Source organism: Lolium perenne, chromosome 5 (genome assembly GCF_019359855.2).
Source record: "Lolium perenne isolate Kyuss_39 chromosome 5, Kyuss_2.0, whole genome shotgun sequence".
Classification (NCBI taxonomy): domain Eukaryota; kingdom Viridiplantae; phylum Streptophyta; class Magnoliopsida; order Poales; family Poaceae; genus Lolium; species Lolium perenne.
This window is the reverse complement of record NC_067248.2, coordinates 66,181,211-66,199,251: the sequence shown is the minus strand read 5'-3', so window position 1 is coordinate 66,199,251 and position 18,041 is coordinate 66,181,211. Positions and strand designations below refer to the sequence as shown.

Genomic DNA, 18,041 nt, shown 5'->3' with positions numbered 1-18,041 from the left:
CCGCCGGACTTCTACACCGCCACCGACACCACGCCGTCGTGCTGTCGGATTCAAGAGGAGCTACTACTTCCGCTGCCCGCTGGAACGGGGAGGTGGACGTCGTCTTCATCAACAACCGAACGTGTGACCGAGTACGGAGGTGCTGCCCGTTCGTGGCGCCGGAACCGATCGTGATCAAGATCTTCTACGCGCTTTTGCAAGCGGCAAGTGATCGTCTACCGCAGCAACAAGAGCCTCCTCTTGTAGGCTTTGGAATCTCTTCAAGGGTGAGACTCGATACCCCCTCGTTGCTACCGTCTTCTAGATTGCATCTTGGCTTGGATTGCGTGTTCGCGGTAGGAAAATTTTTGTTTTCTATGCAACGTTATCCTACAGTGGTATCAGAGCCGTGTCTATGCATAGATGGTTGCACGAGTAGAACACAATGGTTTGTGGGCGTTGATGCTCTTGTTATCTTTAGTTTGAGTACTTTGCATCTTTATGGCATAGTGGGATGAAGCGGCTCGGACTAACTTTACATGACCGCGTTCATGAGACTTGTTCCTCGTTCGACATGCAACTTGTATTGCATAAGAGGCTTTGCGGGTGTCTGTCTCTCCTACTATAGTAAAGATTCAATTTACTCTTCTATTGAAAACATTAGTATCAACGTTGTGGTTCATGTTCGTAGGTAGATTAGATCTCTCTCGAAAACCCTAAACCACGTAAAATATGCAAACCAAATTAGAGACGTCTAACTTGTTTTTGCAGGGTTTGGTGATGTGATATGGCCATAATGTGATGATGAATATGTATGAGATGATCATTATTGTATTGTGGCAACCGGCAGGAGCCTTATGGTTGTCTTTAAATTTCATGTTGAGTAGTATTTCAAAGTAGTTGTAATAGTTGCTACATGGAGGACAATCATGAAGACGGCGCCATTGACCTTGGTGCTACGCCGACGATGATGGAGATCATGCCCGAAGATGATGGAGATCATGTCCGTGCTTTGGAGATGAAGATCAAAGGCGCAAAGACAAAAGGGCCATATCATATCACATATGAACTGCATGTGATGTTAATCCTTTTTATGCATCTTATTTTGCTTAGATCGCGACGGTAGCATTATAAGATGATCCCTCACTAAAATCTCAAGATAATAAAGTGTTCATCCTTAGTAGCACCGTTGCCAAGACTTGTCGTTTCGAAGCATCTCGTGATGATCGGGTGTGATAGAATCAACAAGTGCATACAACGGGTGCAAGACAGTTTTGCACATACGGATACTAAGGTGGCCTTGACGAGCCTAGCATGTACAGACATGGTCTCGGAACACGTGATACCGAAAGGTAGAGCATGAATCATATGGTTGATATGATGAACACTTTGAGTGTTCGCCATTGAAATCACACCTTGTCTCGTGATGATCGGACATAGGTGCGGTGGATTTGGTTCGTGTGATCACTAAGACAATGCGAGGGATATTGTTTTGAGTGGGAGTTCACCTAGGGTTTTAATTATGTTGAATTAAAATTTGAACTCAATTTGTCATAAACTTAGTCTAAACTATTGCAAATATATGTTGTAGAGATGGCGTCCCCAATCAATTTTAATCAGTTCCTAGAGAAAGAGAAACTTAAGAGCAACGGTAGCAACTTCACCGACTGGTTCCGTCATGTGAGGATCTTCCTCTCTGGCGGAAATCTGCAATTTGTGCTTGATGCACCGCTAGGTGACCCTCTTGCAGAAGATGAATCCGATGAAGTAAAAGCTGTTTACGCGACTCAGAAAACTCGGTACTCTCAAGTTCGTGTGCCATCCTGTGCGATGCAGAATCCGATCTTCAAAAACGTTTTGAGCACCATGATCCTCATGAGTTGATGAATGAGCTGAAAGCTATATTCGAGACTCATGCGGCAGTGGAATGCTATGAAGCATCGAAACATTTCTTCAGCTGTATGATGGAAGAAGGCAGCTCCGTTAGTGAGCACATGCTCGCCATGACCGGGCATGCGAAGAAACTCAGTGACTTGGGAATAGTGATTCCTAACAGACTGGGGATTAATCGTGTCCTTCAATCACTGCCACCAAGTTACAAGAACTTTGTGATGAACTACAATATGCGTAACATGAACAAGGAGTTACACGAACTCTTTGGCATGCTAAAAGCTGCTGAGATTGAGATCAAGAAAGAGCACCAAGTGTTGATGGTCAACAAGACCACCGATTTCAAGAAACAGGGCAAGTCTAAGGGAAAATTCAAGAAGGGTGGCAATTAAGCTGCCACGCCTCCTATGAAACCTAAGAACGGCCCTAAGCCCGATGCTGAGTGCTATTATCGCAAGGAGAAGGGACACCTGGAAGCGTAATTGCTCCAAGTATCCGGCTGATCTGAAGAGCGGCCTTGTCAAGAAGAAGAAAGAAGGTATATCTGATATACATGTTATAGATGTTTATCTCACCGGTTCTCGTTCTAGTACTGGTATTTGATATCTTGGTTCGGTTGCTCATATTTGTAACTCGAAACAGGAACTAAAAAATAAACGAAGACTACTGAAAGATGAAGTGACGATGCGCGTTGGAAATGGATCCAAAGTCGATGTGATCGCTGTCGGCACACTTCCTCTACATCTACCTTCGGGATTAGTTTTAAGCCTAAATAATTGTTATTTTGTACCCGCGTTGAGCATGAACATTATATCTGGATCTTGTTTAATGCAAGACGGTTATTCATTCAAGTCTGAGAATAATGGTTGTTCTATTTTTATGAATAATATCTTTTATGGTCGAGCACCACAAAAGAATGGCTTATTTCTATTAGATCTCGATAGTAGTGATACGCATATACATAACATTGATGCTAAGCGAATTAAACTTAATGATAATTCTACTTATATGTGGCACTGTCGTCTTGGTCATATTGGAGTGAAACGCATGAAGAAACTCCATACTGATGGATTACTTGAATCACTTGACTTTGAGTCACTTGATAGATGCGAAGCATGTCTAATGGGAAAAATGACTAAGACTCCATTTTCTGGTATGATGGAGCGAGCTACTGACTTATTGGAAATCATACATACCGATGTATGTGGACCAATGAGTGTAGCATCGCACGGTGGTTATCGTTATGTTCTAACATTCACAGATGATCTGAGTAGATATGGGTATATCTATTTCATGAAACATAAATCCGAAACTTTCGAGAAGTTTAAGGAATTTCAAAGTGAAGTAGAAAATCAACGTAACAAGAAGATCAAATTTCTACGATCTGATCGTGGAGGTGAATATCTGAGTTATGAGTTTGGCATGCATTTAAAGAAATGCGGAATACTTTCACAATTGACACCGCCGGGAACACCACAACGAAACGGTGTGTCCGAACGTCGTAATCGAACTCTCTTAGATATGGTTCGTAGTATGATGTCTCTTACTGATTTGTCGTTATCATTTTGGAGTTATGCATTAGAGACAGCCGCATTCACTTTAAATAGAGCACCATCAAAATCCGTAGAAACGACACCGTATGAATTATGGTTTAATAAGAAACCTAAGCTGTCGTTCCTGAAAGTTTGGGGTTGCGAAGCCTATGTAAAAAAGTTACAACCGGACAAGCTAGAACCCAAAGCGGAGAAATGCGTCTTCATAGGTTACCCTAAGAAAACTATAGGGTACACTTTCTATCACAGATCCGAAGGCAAAATCTTTGTTGCTAAGAACGGAACCTTTCTTGAGAAAGAATTTCTCACTAAAGAAGTGACTGGAAGAAAAGTAGAACTCGATGAGATTGATGAATCTATACTCGTTGATCAGAGTAGCGCAAGATCGAAATTGTACTGCATCGCCTACACCGGCAACAGAGGAAGCTAATGATAATGATCATGAAACTTCGAACGAGGAAACCATGCGAACCTCGCAGATCGACAAGGGAACGTGCCACTCTGATTGGTATGATCCTTGTCTAAATGTCATGATTGTAGATAACAATGATGAGGACCCTGCGACGTATGAAGAAGCGATGATGAGCCCGTATTCCAACAAATGGCAAGAAGCCATGAAATCCGAAATGGGATCCATGTATGATAACAAAGTATGGACTTTGGTAGACTTACCCGATAGCCGAAAGGCTGTCGAGAATAAATGGATCTTCAAGAGAAAAACAGATGTCGATGGTAATATTACTGTCTATAAAGCTTCGACTTGTCGCAAAGGGTTTCCGACAAATTCAAGGAGTTGACTACGATGAGACTTTCTCACCTCGTAGCGAAGCTAAAATCTGTGAGGATTTTGTTAGCAATAGCTGCATTTTTCGATTATGAGATTTGGCGATGGATGTCAAAACGGCGTTCCTTAATGGAGACATTGAGGAAGAGTTGTATATGGTACAACCCAAAGGTTTTGTCGATCCTAAAAATGTCGACAAAGTATGCAAACTTCAGCGTTCAATCTAGGGACTGAAGCACGCCTCAAGAGGTTGGACCCGACGCTTTGATAAGGTGATCCAAGACTTCGGGTTTATACAAAGGTCATGGAGAGGCCTGTATTTACAAGAAAGTGAGTGGGAGCTCTGTAGCATTCCCGATATTATATGTAGATGACATATTATTGATCGGGAATGATATAGAACTATTAAGCAGATGTTAAGGGTTATTTGAATAATAGTTTTTCAATGAAAGACCTTGGTGAAGCATCGTATATATTAGGCATCAAGATTTATAGAGATAGATCAAGACGCCTAATAGGGCTATCACAGTACATATCTGGACAAGATTCTAAAGAAGTTTAGAATGGACGAAAGTAAGAAAGGGTTCTTACCTATGTTACTGTGCAAGGTATTGAGTAAAACTCAAGGACCGGCTACGGCAGAAGAAAGAGAAAGGATGAGTAACATCCCCTATGCCTCGGCGGTAGGATCTATCATGTATGCCATGCTATGTACTAGACCGGATATAGCACATGCCGTTAGTTTGACTAGCAGATATCAAAGTGATCCAGGAATGGAACACAGGACAGCCGTAAAGAATATACAGAAGTACTTGAAAATAACTAAGGATATGTTTCTTTTTTATGGAGGTGACCAAGAGCAAGTTTTAAACGGTTAAACCGATGCAAGTTGGAACACAGATACTGATGACTCTAAGTCACAATCTGGGTACGTGTTTATATTGAATGGTGCTGCGCAGAAGTCGGGCAAGCTCGAAGCAAGGCACGGTGGCGAAGTCTTCAACAGAATCGAGTACATAGCGGCTTCAGAGGCTTCATCAGAAGCGGTATGGATGAAGAGGTTCATTGTAGAGCTCGGTGTGGTTCCTAGTGCATTGGACCCATTAATCATTTACTGTGATAACATGGGTGCCATCGCCAATGCACAAGAGCCAAGGTCACACAAGAGGCTGAAGCATATCAAGCTGCGTTACCACTCGATTCGCGAGTACATCGAAGATGGAGAAGTAAAGATTTGCAAAGTACACACTGATCTGAATGTAGCAGATCCGTTGACTAAAGCTCTCCCTAGGGCAAAGCATGACCAACACCAGAATGCCATGGGTGTTAGGTATATTACAATGTAATCTAGATTATTGACTCTAGTGCAAGTGGGAGACTCAAGGAGATATGCCCTAGAGGCAATAATAAAGTGGTTATTATTTATATCTTTATGTTTATGATAAATGTTTATATATCATGCTAGAATTGTATTAACCGAAACATTAGTACATGTGTGATATGTAGACAAACAAGAAGTCCCTAGTATGCCTCTTAAACTAGCTTGTTGATTAATGGATGATTAGTTTCATAATCATGAACATTGGATGTTATTAATAACAAGGTTATGTCATTGTGTGAATGATATAATGGACACACCCAATTAAGCGTAGCATAAGATCTCGTCATTAAGTTATTTGCTATAAGCTTTCGATACATAGTTACCTAGTCCTTATGACCATGAGATCATGTAAATCACTTATACCAGGAAAGGTACTTTGATTACACCAAACACCACTGCGTAAATGGGTGGCTATAAAGGTGGGATTAAGTATCCGGAAAGTATGAGTTGAGGCATATGGATCAACATTGGGATTTGTCCATCCCGATGACGGATAGATATACTCTGGGCCCTCTCGGTGGAATGGCGTCTAAATGTCTTGCAAGCATATGAATGAGTTCATAAGAGACCACATACCACGGTACGAGTAAAGAGTACTTGTCAGGAGACGAGGTTGAACAAGGTATAGAGTGATACCGAAGATCAAACCTCGGACAAGTAAAATATCGCGAGACAAAGGGAATTGGTAATATATGTGTATGGTTCATTCGATCACTAAAGTCATCGTTGAATATGTGGGAGCCATTATGGATCTCCAGATCCCGCTATTGGTTATTGGTCGGAGTGAGTACTCAACCATGTCCGCATAGTTCTCGAACCGTAGGGTGACACACTTAAAGTTGGATGTTGAAATGGTAGTACTTGAATTATGGAATGGAGTTCGAATATTTGTTCTAGTCCGGATGAGATCCCGGACATCACGAGGAGTTCCGAATGGTCCGGAGAATAAGATTCATATATAGGATGTCATTTTATGTGAAATAAAATGTCGCGGAAGGTTCTATGGAAGGTTCTAGAAGGTTCTAGAAAAGTCCGGAAGAAACCACCAAGGAAGGTGGAGTCCACAAGGGACTCCACCTCCATGGCCGGCCAGCCCTAGATGGGGTGGAGTCCCAAGTGGACTCCACCATAGGGGGCCGGCCACCCCCCACATGGGAGGTGGGAATCCCACCTTTGGGTGGGAGTCCTAGTTGGGCTAGGTTTCCCCCTCCTATGGAAGGTTTTGGTTTCGGGTCTTATTCGAAGACTTGGACACCAACACTTGGGATCCACCTATATAATGAGGGGCCAAGGGAGGGGGCCGGCCACCCCAAGACCACAAGCTGGCCGCCCCCCTTGAGTGGCCGGCCACCCCCTCCCAAACCCTAGCTTTGCTCCTCCACTCCATATTGCCCGCGTAGCTTAGCGAAGCTCCGCCGGACTTCTACACCGCCACCGACACCACGCCGTCGTGCTGTCGGATTCAAGAGGAGCTACTACTTCCGCTGCCCGCTGGAACGGGGAGGTGGACGTCGTCTTCATCAACAACCGAACGTGTGACCGAGTACGGAGGTGCTGCCCGTTCGTGGCGCCGGAACCGATCGTGATCAAGATCTTCTACGCGCTTTTGCAAGCGGCAAGTGATCGTCTACCGCAGCAACAAGAGCCTCCTCTTGTAGGCTTTGGAATCTCTTCAAGGGTGAGACTCGATACCCCCTCATTGCTACCGTCTTCTAGATTGCATCTTGGCTTGGATTGCGTGTTCGCGGTAGGAAAATTTTTGTTTTCTATGCAACGTTATCCTACACCGATATGTTGGTATGAAGCAGGATCAAGTAAGGAGTTCAATCCAGATTATGTCAAGGAAAAGCAACAGATCATTGACATTATAAGAGATAGGCTGAAGATAGCTCAAAGTCGACAGAAGAGCTATGCAGACCAAAAGAGAAGGACTTGGGAGCCACAAGTCGGAGACATGGTATACCTTAAGGTAAATCCTATGAAAGGTCTTCAGAGATTCGGAGTAAAGGGGAAGTTGAGTCCCAGATACATCGGACCTTTCAAGATACTGAGTCAAAACCGAGGGTTAGCCTTTGAATTGGATCTACCGGGGAGGTTAGCTCAAGTTCACAACGTATTCCATGTGTCCCAACTCAGGAAATGTTTAAAGACCCCTGATGAGCCAGTATCACATGATGAGCTCGAGTTACAACCAGACTTGACCTACATCGAGAAGCCAGCTAAGATTCTCGAGGAGAATTGGAAACAACTCAGGAATAGGGCCATTAAGTACTTCAAGATTCAATGGAAGCATCATCCCGAGAGGGAAGCCACCTGGGAAAAAGAAGAAGACCTGAGGAAAACATACCCCGAACTGTTCAGGTATTACAACCACAACTTCGGGACGAAGTTTTCTTTAAGGGGGAAAGGCTGTAATGTCCCAGGTTTAGAGACGATCGAGGGGTAGATTTTAGAAAGGGATGTGCACTACATCGTAAATTCTGGGGAAATTTCGCGCTTTTAAAACAAAACTGCATCAAAGGGGGACAAGTTTCTCTCTCGACACCTTACAGGGTTAGGGTTTCGAGAGTGCGACAAACTTGCTTCTCATTCAACTAAGTTAGGGTTTTGAGAAGAGAGGAGAGGTATTGCATTACAACTTAAGTTGCATGATTGAATTCAAACCTAAGTTGAATTTGAATTTCAAATTCAAACATCAAATGAATATCTCATAATTCAATATTGAGGTAATTCTTTAAACAAATTATAAAAACAATACAATTATTAAGTAAAGCTCATTAGAGAAAATTGGAGCTTTATTGATAATCACAAAATATACATTGTCTTTACAATATTCAGATTGAAATATAGAATATTACAACACATTACAAGAATTGGCAAAATGGAAAAAGAAAAAGAAAGAAGATTACAAATTAATGGAATTCCTAAACTACAAGTTGATCCTCATGAATTCTTTGACCAAGATGAACTTGAGTCTCATCTTGATCATCTCCAAGTCCATGCACACAAACAAAGCAAAACAAGTGTTATGCCAAGTGGCAAAGCCACTTGGCAGATTAGAAAAAAGTGAAATGGTGGATAATACCAAGCTCTGCCGAGCTGATCCTCTCACAGCCCAAGTCCCAAGCCCAGGACACACACACACACCCTAGCTGCTCACCAGGCTATGTGCATGCTCAATAGCAACACACACACAGGGAGAGTCACCAAGTGTTGCCAGGCTCAGCTGTCGACCAGGAGAGCAAAGAAAGGATGATATAAAACCTTTTTCCATCCAAACCCTAGTCATTCATCGACAAGCATATGGGTAAGTTCACCAGAAACACAAGAACACAAGAACAGGAAGAACAGCCACTGCTGTTCAACCTGCTCAAACAGCAACATCACTTAATCAAGCACCACTGTGCCTATTTCTGTTTGTCAACAGTAAAGCTCACTGGAAATCCAACAAGGAATTGCCAGAGATGCATCCACAAAGCCACAGCAAGCCACGGAGAGGGGGAGCTACCCATGACAACATCAAAGAGCTGTCAGGGCTACCTCAACCCACAGCCAACACTTTAAGCCACCACATCATCAACCAGTAGGGTTCAGTAGTGGGCTAGGGTACCAACCAGTGGTTGGCATCCAGCTAGCCCTAACTAATTCATTGAAATAATCATCACTGAATCACAGTTCACATCATTTATCCATTTAATGAAGCAAGATAAACAGATAAATGAAATACACACGCAATTGATACACCAGAGCCTTGCAGATGATCCAATGGATCATTGCAAGCATCAACTGATGCTTGAGCAAGCACATTCACACACAGGCCAAGCCTGTGTGATGCACACACAGCACAGAGTGAGCACCAGATAGCCACAGAAAGAAGCACATCAGTTAATCATCAAGCAACTGATGATCATATGATCATCAGAGCTTGCTAGCACCTGTTACAGGTTGCTATAGCCAAGCATAGCATCAGTAAATAGCCAACTACTGAAGAATTACACCCAAGCCATAACTGAATAAACAGATACAAAATTAATGACTTTATAATTGTATCTAGAAGCACATCAAAGGCATGATGAACCACTGGATCAAGATACACATGTAAAGCACACATCATTCATCACTGGATAGTACTGTAAAGCCAATAACAATGCCCAATTAAGCATGCTCATGAAATTAAGCACAAGATATAGCACATCAGAGCACTGGCACTTGCAAATTTGCAAGAGTTATACACTGTCATCAAGCCAGGGCAACATAATTGAATACACCTGAGTGACTAGCAAGAATAGTAACAAGAACAGAGTCACATGGATTGAATTAAGCAAGAAATGCAAGCATAAGAAAGCACATAGCCTAGGAATTCTTACACAGAATCATGTATAGCATGGCAGGGCAGTAAAGCAGTAGTAACCATGGCAGTAGCAAGGCAGGGCTGCACAAGGCAGCATCACAAGCGCAGGCATGGCCACAGAAGCAATGGCCAAGGCCAGTGGAGCGCAGCAGCAGCACAACAACCCAGCACAGCAGCGCATGCGCAAGCTAGCAATGCGCAGCAGCAGCGCATCGGCACGGCAAGCATCTCAACATGGAGATGCAGGCCAGTGACCGAGCCAGACGTAGAGGAGGAGGAGAGAAGGGAGTAGAGCAGAGAGGGAGAGGGAGAGAAGGAGAAGACGGAGAACTTACAGGTGGTGTAAGGCGATGAGCGCGGCCATGGCGGCCACGGCGGCACACGCCGAGGGCGTGGCAGCGCCAGGCCAGGCCAGGCCACGGCGGCACCGCAGTGCCCAGCACCACCATGGCAGGGCACGGCGACGCCAAGGCACCAGAAGCATCGGCGGCGACGGAATCGCCACGGCACTCCACGCCAGGCGACCAGAGGCGAAGGGGGCGAAACGAGCGGACGGCGCAGCACAAATCGCCGCGGTGGATCTGAAGCGCCGTTGAACGGCGGTTCAGACGCGCCATATCTCGCCGGCGGCGACGGCCGGAGATGGCCGGAACAATTCGGCGAAGACGGCGGCGACGAGAGAGTCGCAAGAGCGAGGGCAAGGGTTCGCAAGCGAGTGAAGGAGAAGGGGACGGTGCGTGCGACCGAGCCCAAGTGTGGCTCGGGTTAGGGTTAACCACTGGGCCACACTGACATGTGGGCCCAGGGGCAAATGTGACATTTCACAATTCCATAAAATACTGAAACTTTGAAAATTCATAGTAAATGTTAAATAGCTCTAAAAAAATAATTAAAAATATGAAAATCACTCAGTATAAAATTCTCCATCATAATAAAATATGAAATTGAATTTTTGAAGATAAACAAGAATAATTTCAAATTTGATGATTTAAATAATCATTTAAATCATACCCTATATTTTCAATAATGAAAATAAGTCCATAAATCCTTTTGGACTTTAAAAACATCTTGACAACATATCAAGGTTGTATTTTACCCTAAATAGAGTATCCCTAAATTATTCTTAGTGTTAACCTCTCACATGAAATAATAAGACATCGGAAGGGGGGAACAAACCCTAAAACTGGAATCATGCATAAATGCTTCTTTCACCATTGCCCTTATCGGACAATGATGCTATTTTTCAGAAACAGAGGACAAGGGTCAGTCCACACCATCCAACTGCAACACTTTGCAGTGTTCAGTCAAGTTCATCACTTGCTCATGTCATTCGAGTATTTTTACCAAATTACTTGCAAAGTACTATGTTTATCACTATTGCATAAAAAGCAAAACCACTATTTTCATAACTATGAATATGACTAAGTGGTTGGCAATGGAACCATGGATTGTGTTGACATGGTGGAGGTTCCATTGCAATGGGTTTATATCCATCTAGGATTAAACAACAAATGTCATCCAGTGATTCTTGTGCCGTAACACCCGTGTTAACCATAAGATCTGGAGTGGGACGGAGTAGTCAAAAGTGTTTCCACCTCTCGTACATCAACGGATGCGCTTACCGTAGACACTTGATCTCGAGGGACAAGCGGTGGGGTGGGGATCCCATTCTAATTCCCCACGGTAATCCGGTCTATGATGGGTTGCATTGGCCGGCGAAGGACCATGGTTGCGACCTGGTAGTTGTCGAGGTCGGAAGATATCCTAGTGGTATAGCCCGGCGAGGACCCAAGGTCGGATTTGCAACAACGGGTGGGTGTGCGAGGTAGCGGAGGAACATGATTGGCTAGACCTTATACCGGGCCTCATACCGAAGGAAGTGTGGACGGGAAAGCTGCCCGGTTGGCACCAAGGTTAAGATCTCTTATGGGTAAAGCAACACACCTCTGCAGAGTGTAATGAATCGTGACCTGTCACTCCCTGTTCCGGGATTTGGAACTGCGAACGCTGTCGGAAAGGAACTCCATGAAGTTCTAGTGAACCGGTGAAGGCTGACGGACATAGTTCTTTGAAATAAAAGCAACCTCTTGAAGAAATGTTTATCAAAACTTGCATTGGTATTAGACTTTCTGGTCTAATATCGTAGCTAGTGCATTAAACACCTCTTTTCTATAATGAACTTGTTGAGTACGCTCGTACTCATACCACTCTTAAATCCCCTGCTTAGATTGTCTGAACCATCTAGAGGAGGACAACAACAACCCTGAAGGAGCCGAGATCATCGGTTATGAAGAACCAGACCTCTCTGGAGGTGTTGAAGGTGTAGACTACCTTATAGTCTACGGAACCGGGGAGGGTTCCAGAGGAGAGCAAGTTTAGACCGACCAAGTAGTAGTAGTATCCGAGCAGTACGAACTCTTAGTACTTAACTGCTCGAGGGAATAAATGTATCACCTAGTAAGACTTTTATATTGTAAGCTAAGATGGGTTCGCCTCGAACCCAGGAGTATCCCGCTTAGGACCCAAGAGGAGCTCCGAGACGATATGTACAGTATGCTTGTAATAATAAATGAATGAGTTATGGACCTGCTATGTTCTGTTGTACTACTCTGAGGGATGTAATATTTGCGGATTGGTACTTCGTGAATGTTATATAAACGACTGGCATACTACAACATGCAGTGGTATGCAGGATCACCACAATGGGGTACACATCCACAACCAAATTGGAGACTCCCAAAGCTGTTACAACACAACAACAAGTTATCAAAGAGTAAACAACAACTAGAGTTTCCGAAGAAAACACTAGCACAAGGTCCCTCAAGTGAATGAGGGGGAAATTCAAATTTTTCGGTGAAGATGTAGATCGGGGTCTTCTCCTTCTATTCTCCAAAGATCAAGAGGTTTGAGTGGTTGAGGGAGGATATCAAGTGATTCTTGTGGCTCGGCTAGAGATGGTGTTCTTGAGAAAAACAAGCAGCTTGAGCTTGAGGATGAAGTGGGTTATTTATACCCCTCCAAGAAATCGAGCCATTGGTAAAATCTGGGGCCGGATTATCTGGCTTAAGTTGGGGCCGGATTATCCGGCTTGCCCAAATTTCCAGCCTCCACAAAATATCTGTCCAATAATCCGGGGACATCTCTGAGAGCAAATCCCTTAAGTCCTTTGCCGATTTTTGGGGCCGGATATTTCCAAATAATCCTGCCTAGATTTCTAGGCCTTCTGAATAATCCGGCCAATCATCTATGAGTGTACTGGGAGCAATTTCCTAAAGTCCGAATTTTGGGGGCTGAATTATTGTGAACAATCCGGCTTGGGATTTATCCCCGTATTCCTTTTTCACCATGGATTTGACCCAAATGATTCATAGTTTGGTGAACATGCCACAAATCCCTGCACCACTCAACACATATTAAACTATCGCTAATGTTATCATCTAACACACAAAATCATAATGGTAGGGAAACGTTCTTTCAGTCTTTACTTTTGGTTGGATGAAATGAATTCATGAGTTGAGAAGAAGGACGATTAGAAGAGGAGCGCAATGGATAACTCAGTGGGCAGATCTTCTACCTATCATAGGCCAGACTATCCCCACCCGGCCACCCCCTACCATGGATCCCAAGACAGCACGCGGGTATTCCGTGAAGAAAAGTGGGGTCGGACCATCCGAGGTGCGCCCCTTCGCCTGGGCAGTTTTTTTGCACCGGCGCCCTCATTTTCGGTTTAGGGGGGGGGGGGGGGGGGGTATATAGGTGGTGGTGGGGGCAAGTGGAGATGCTCTAACCAACGAGAAGTCAGAGGAGAGGCGGGACATGTCTGGCCGATAGGGGGCGGAGACGGAGCACAAAACACTAAAGTCTGTCCAAAAAAAAGTTGACAAATATTTTGCTTATTTGCACCGCAGCGTCCTCCTTGCGAGCAAACTCTTATCATTTTACACCGTAGATGTATCTCAGCCTGGCTTCCTCCACAGCTACCTGCAATGAATAGAAAGATAGAAAGATAATAAGACATGTTTTTTGAGAATCAGGTTCCTTAACTTGTATACCCAAATCAATGAACCTGATTCTCAAAAAACATGTAAAAATATTATCATAATATCATATATGATAACTAGCGCAGCGGCGCGGCAGCAAGGCTTACTAGTATGCCATAATTCAGAGTTGATAAATAAGTTTTACAGGAGAGAGGGTGGCACCAAGTAGCCCTGAACTGTGCTCAAGTTAACATAACAGGACTCCAACGATTAACACGACATTAGGCACCACAAGCTAACTTTTTTTTTCTCTTATTTGAACCATAGCGCCCTCCTTGCAAGCAAACTCTGTCATTTTACACCATAGATATATCTCAGCCTAGCTTCCTCTCTAGCCACCTGTAATAATAGAAAGATAATAAGACAAACATTCAAATGTCCAGCAGTTTTAGTATGATCAAAGTTTTCGCATTACATCTTCCTTAGAGCCTGTCCATGTGTTAGGACGGAGGCTACCCCCACCAAATGGCAGATATACATCCAAGTGACCACCAGAGTATGCATCAGCCTTGTCGGGGTGCTTTATATCAATACTTCCATTATTTATGCAACCATAGCAGTGGCCTTCGTTGAATAAGATCAAAACAGAGAATTGTTATACCTCCATCATATCATGGAGTGAGTGTAAAATCAATTTAAGACAACAATGAATTTGGTTTCTGAATTCGAACAAGAATGGAACAAGACTGGATGCACAATTTTATCTATTATTGGACAGAAAGGTCCTCCATGTGTTCACTACAAGTACTACACATACTGCATCTAACTGTATTTTAAACTCTATTACGCAAATGACTGCCTGTGCCATGATCATTTTTATTGCCTTCTTGCTGTTGCCACTACTTCCCGCAAAATCAATAGTAGAACACTAAAACGTAAAATTATTTTAGAAAACCCAGTCAACACTAATCTATTTTGCAACCTCATGCCTTATGCTGCGAAGGCGCAGACAGTTACGTATCATGTATCAGCAACCAACAAAAAGTAAGCCTAGAACTAAAAGACATCATATTTGGATATGCAAGTTAAGAAACCATATGCAAGTTTTTACTGAATAGCCCATTATATCTGCCCTCTGTCGATACTTACCATTTTCATTGGATTCAATCTTGCATAAAGTATTTGCCACCAACTCATTGTCTCTTTCTTCTTTCACTTCAGCAAAGAAAAGATCCTCAATTCCATCTTTAGTCTTTGTAGTGAAATTGAAATGCTTGTACCACATATTGCCTTCGCCGATTGACTGGAAGTGCAAAATATCCTTGAATTCATATGCATCATCCTAAAAGAGTGGGGCGGGTCAGAATCATTACATGAAAGGAAACAGGACATAAACAATGAGAGAGAGAAAGAGAGATACCCCAAAAAGTTTGTGATCCTCGTTATACGTATCCAGTAAAGCTTGAAGCATTAAACTCTTTTGCTCACGGGTATGCTCCACTGCCTGGTTGTCTGAACATCTCCTTGTTCTTCCATCAGGCCAGTAAAGAGCCTTCTTTATAACAATCTCCATCCCAGAATCCCCAGATTGCTCTTTCCACCTACAAGTGTATCATTAGGTTCTGGAAAAAAGCTGCACATTTTAATTTCCAGATCCTAATCACCAGTGTTTTGTAACTAAGAAAGCTGCGCTAGATGGGTGTCCCAAAGCTAAAAGCTAAACAATTGTATAAGATACAATTCAGATGATATGGTATACCTAGAATAAGAAGCAGCAGCGTGTATATGTACTTTCGTTAATTTTGAGCTATACTTGCTAATTATGTACTAGTTCAAACTGTTGAGTTAACTTTAAGGTGTTCAACAATTCCACAACATGACTTGAAGAGAAAACCAAATGTATGTTAGTATTTCTGTGATCAACTCGAGAGCTCTTATATGGTCTTATCACATGGAAAATAACAATGTGCAGATGCAAATTGTGCAAGCAGGAATAAATTGCTAAGAAGAGAAAAAAAAAAACACAAAAGAAATTGGGAAACCATACAGCGTTTTATGCCACTTGTCATCGAGATAGCGCTCGATAGCCTTTTCAACATCCTGTAAGCTCTTGAACGGCCCACCGAGATGAGGATAAGTATGGAAAGATCCTGAACGATCGATCCTGACGTAAATACTGAAGTACCAACCAGGAGGTTTTTTGACGTAAATTGTTGGCTTAGGTGGCTGGGTCTCGGCTACAGCCTGCGGGGAGGATGAGGAAGCGGCAGTGTCCTTGAATGTTGTAGTGCCGAGCAACTTGCTCAAGTATGAGACAGACGGTTGCGGCTGCGACTGCGTCCGTACAGATGGAGGCTCAGCCACATGATCCTGGCACCTGAACCAAGTAAATCGATGAGTCTTCTGTTTTAGTATAAAGAAAGATTAAGAAAAAGAGCCTAGGAGCGTAGAAAGAGGCATCGTTACGGTGAGTAGAAGTAATTGCGACTCAGATTGGCATAAGAGCAGAGTGAAGAATCCATATGATCATCAATCATCATCAATGACAGAAGAAAGGATACGTTTTGTTGATTTGTGTACAGATTGATAGATTTGTTGTTGCAACCATCACACAAACTCCGCAGCTAGGCAATCGAAAAATAGATTTCAATGCACGCCCTTTCTGCCGATTAGATGATAAACATGAAACGAAAGATATATAGCGGGCATATGGGTTGGGGGCGCCGCCACCACCACAAGACCGGCAGGTTGGGCAGTAGCTGCGGGGGCACAAGTCCGTCGCAGCACGGGCCTGCGGCGCCGCCGCCGCGACACAGCGATCCTCCGAAATTTCTGATCAACACGTGTTTTTCTTTTCGAAAATTTGGATCAATGGTATTAGGTATCGATCCGAATAAAAACCAAGTACTAGTATATGAAATTCGCCGGAATTAATACACGTCAGAAAATGCAAGGATTTTAAAGGGACCAGAGAGATACTCCGTAGATGGCACTTACAGATCTTGATTGTTCTCCATTGCCATTGCTGCTAGAGCCGGTCGACCTCTACTCGATTGGGCCGGATCTTCTTCTAGAGCTGCGTACACTAGTCGACGAGATGAAGATTAAGTGGCTAGCTTCACAATTTATCGTCCCCGAATCGTATGACTAGCAGTACCGGACACCAAATCAAACCAACCCAAACATCTTCTCCCTTCCTTAAAAAAAAACACCGAATCAAAATAATTGTGCTGGAAACTAAGCAGTTTTGGGTCAAACCAGTTGTGCTTTTTTACAGCTCCCTGAACCAGTTTTGGGTCAACAACGCATACAAGTTTGAAGTGTGGAGTTTCAACATTGTCCAAGGAAGGCAAACCAAGTTGTGCATGAATTAGCTCGCTATAGTATTATTAATTCTAGTTTTTGTAATTGGGTCGATGAATCCCCTAATTTCCTCCTGGATAAAATCCTGAACGATGTAATTCTTGTGTAACCGGGAGCTAGCAAGTTTCTTACACATTTTTTTTCTTCCAGGGTACCTAAGAGGGCTAGAAGATTTTTAATGAGACAGCTTGCTAGTGGTTTTAATATATATGTGATTTCAAAAAAAAAGTTTGAGATCGTGCCCTGCCGTTCTGGAGATCACCAAATGTTGCCAACTACATCCATAAACCTTGGGTGGCTGTTGCATGCGTTTCTTTCATCAGCTCACTCATCTGATCTAACAACTTGTCAGTTTAGACATTACACAAGTTGAATTCACACGAGCAAGTGATTTTATAAACCTCGGCCATTACAAATTAACACTCATCTCAAGCTTCCACTTGCAAATCTGCGCCCATATTTACAAGTTTCACCAAGCATTCATCCGTCTTGAATCATCTCATTAGAATCATTCATGTCAGTAATGTGGCTAATATGCTCATGTGGGCTCCATTTTTGAGGAATTGGAGACGCCGAAGAACCCTGACCTAAAACAGCTCCTCCTCCTCCCGTCCTCCCCCCACTCCGCCGCCGCCAGAGGTCACGCTGGGCAAAGCCCGGGCGATGACGGCGGCAGCAGGGTCTCTCCCCATGGGCGGTGACCCTGCCCCTTTTGGTGGTGGCATGGTGTCTCGCGGATCCGGCAGCGCGGTGCTACGGG

The 18,041-nt window shown here is 43.6% G+C and overlaps 1 protein-coding gene across 1 annotated transcript; it reads right to left on the bottom strand.

The window, feature by feature from the left end:
• Positions 1-14,066: 14,066 nt before the first annotated feature.
• Positions 14,067-16,941, bottom strand: LOC127303403 (uncharacterized). Its single transcript, XM_051334143.1, has 6 exons — positions 16,916-16,941; positions 15,966-16,295; positions 15,339-15,519; positions 15,068-15,260; positions 14,394-14,542; positions 14,067-14,317 (listed from the first exon to the last, which is right to left on the bottom strand). The coding sequence occupies exons 1-6, from the start codon at positions 16,939-16,941 to the stop codon at positions 14,270-14,272; spliced, it is 927 nt and encodes a 308-aa protein (XP_051190103.1). The 3' UTR covers positions 14,067-14,269.
• Positions 16,942-18,041: the final 1,100 nt, after the last annotated feature.

What these genes read in the sequence shown, in the direction of transcription:
- LOC127303403 (XM_051334143.1), bottom strand. Translation starts at nt 16,941, where the DNA reads ATGGCAATGGAGAACAATCAAGATCT. An exon ending in GACAAGTGGCATAAAACGCT is followed by an intron (nt 15,520 to 15,965) that starts GTATGGTTTCCC and finishes ATACACTTGTAG; the next exon opens with GTGGAAAGAGCAATCTGGGG. An exon ending in GGACAGGCTCTAAGGAAGAT is followed by an intron (nt 14,318 to 14,393) that starts GTAATGCGAAAA and finishes CTATTATTACAG; the next exon opens with GTGGCTAGAGAGGAAGCTAG.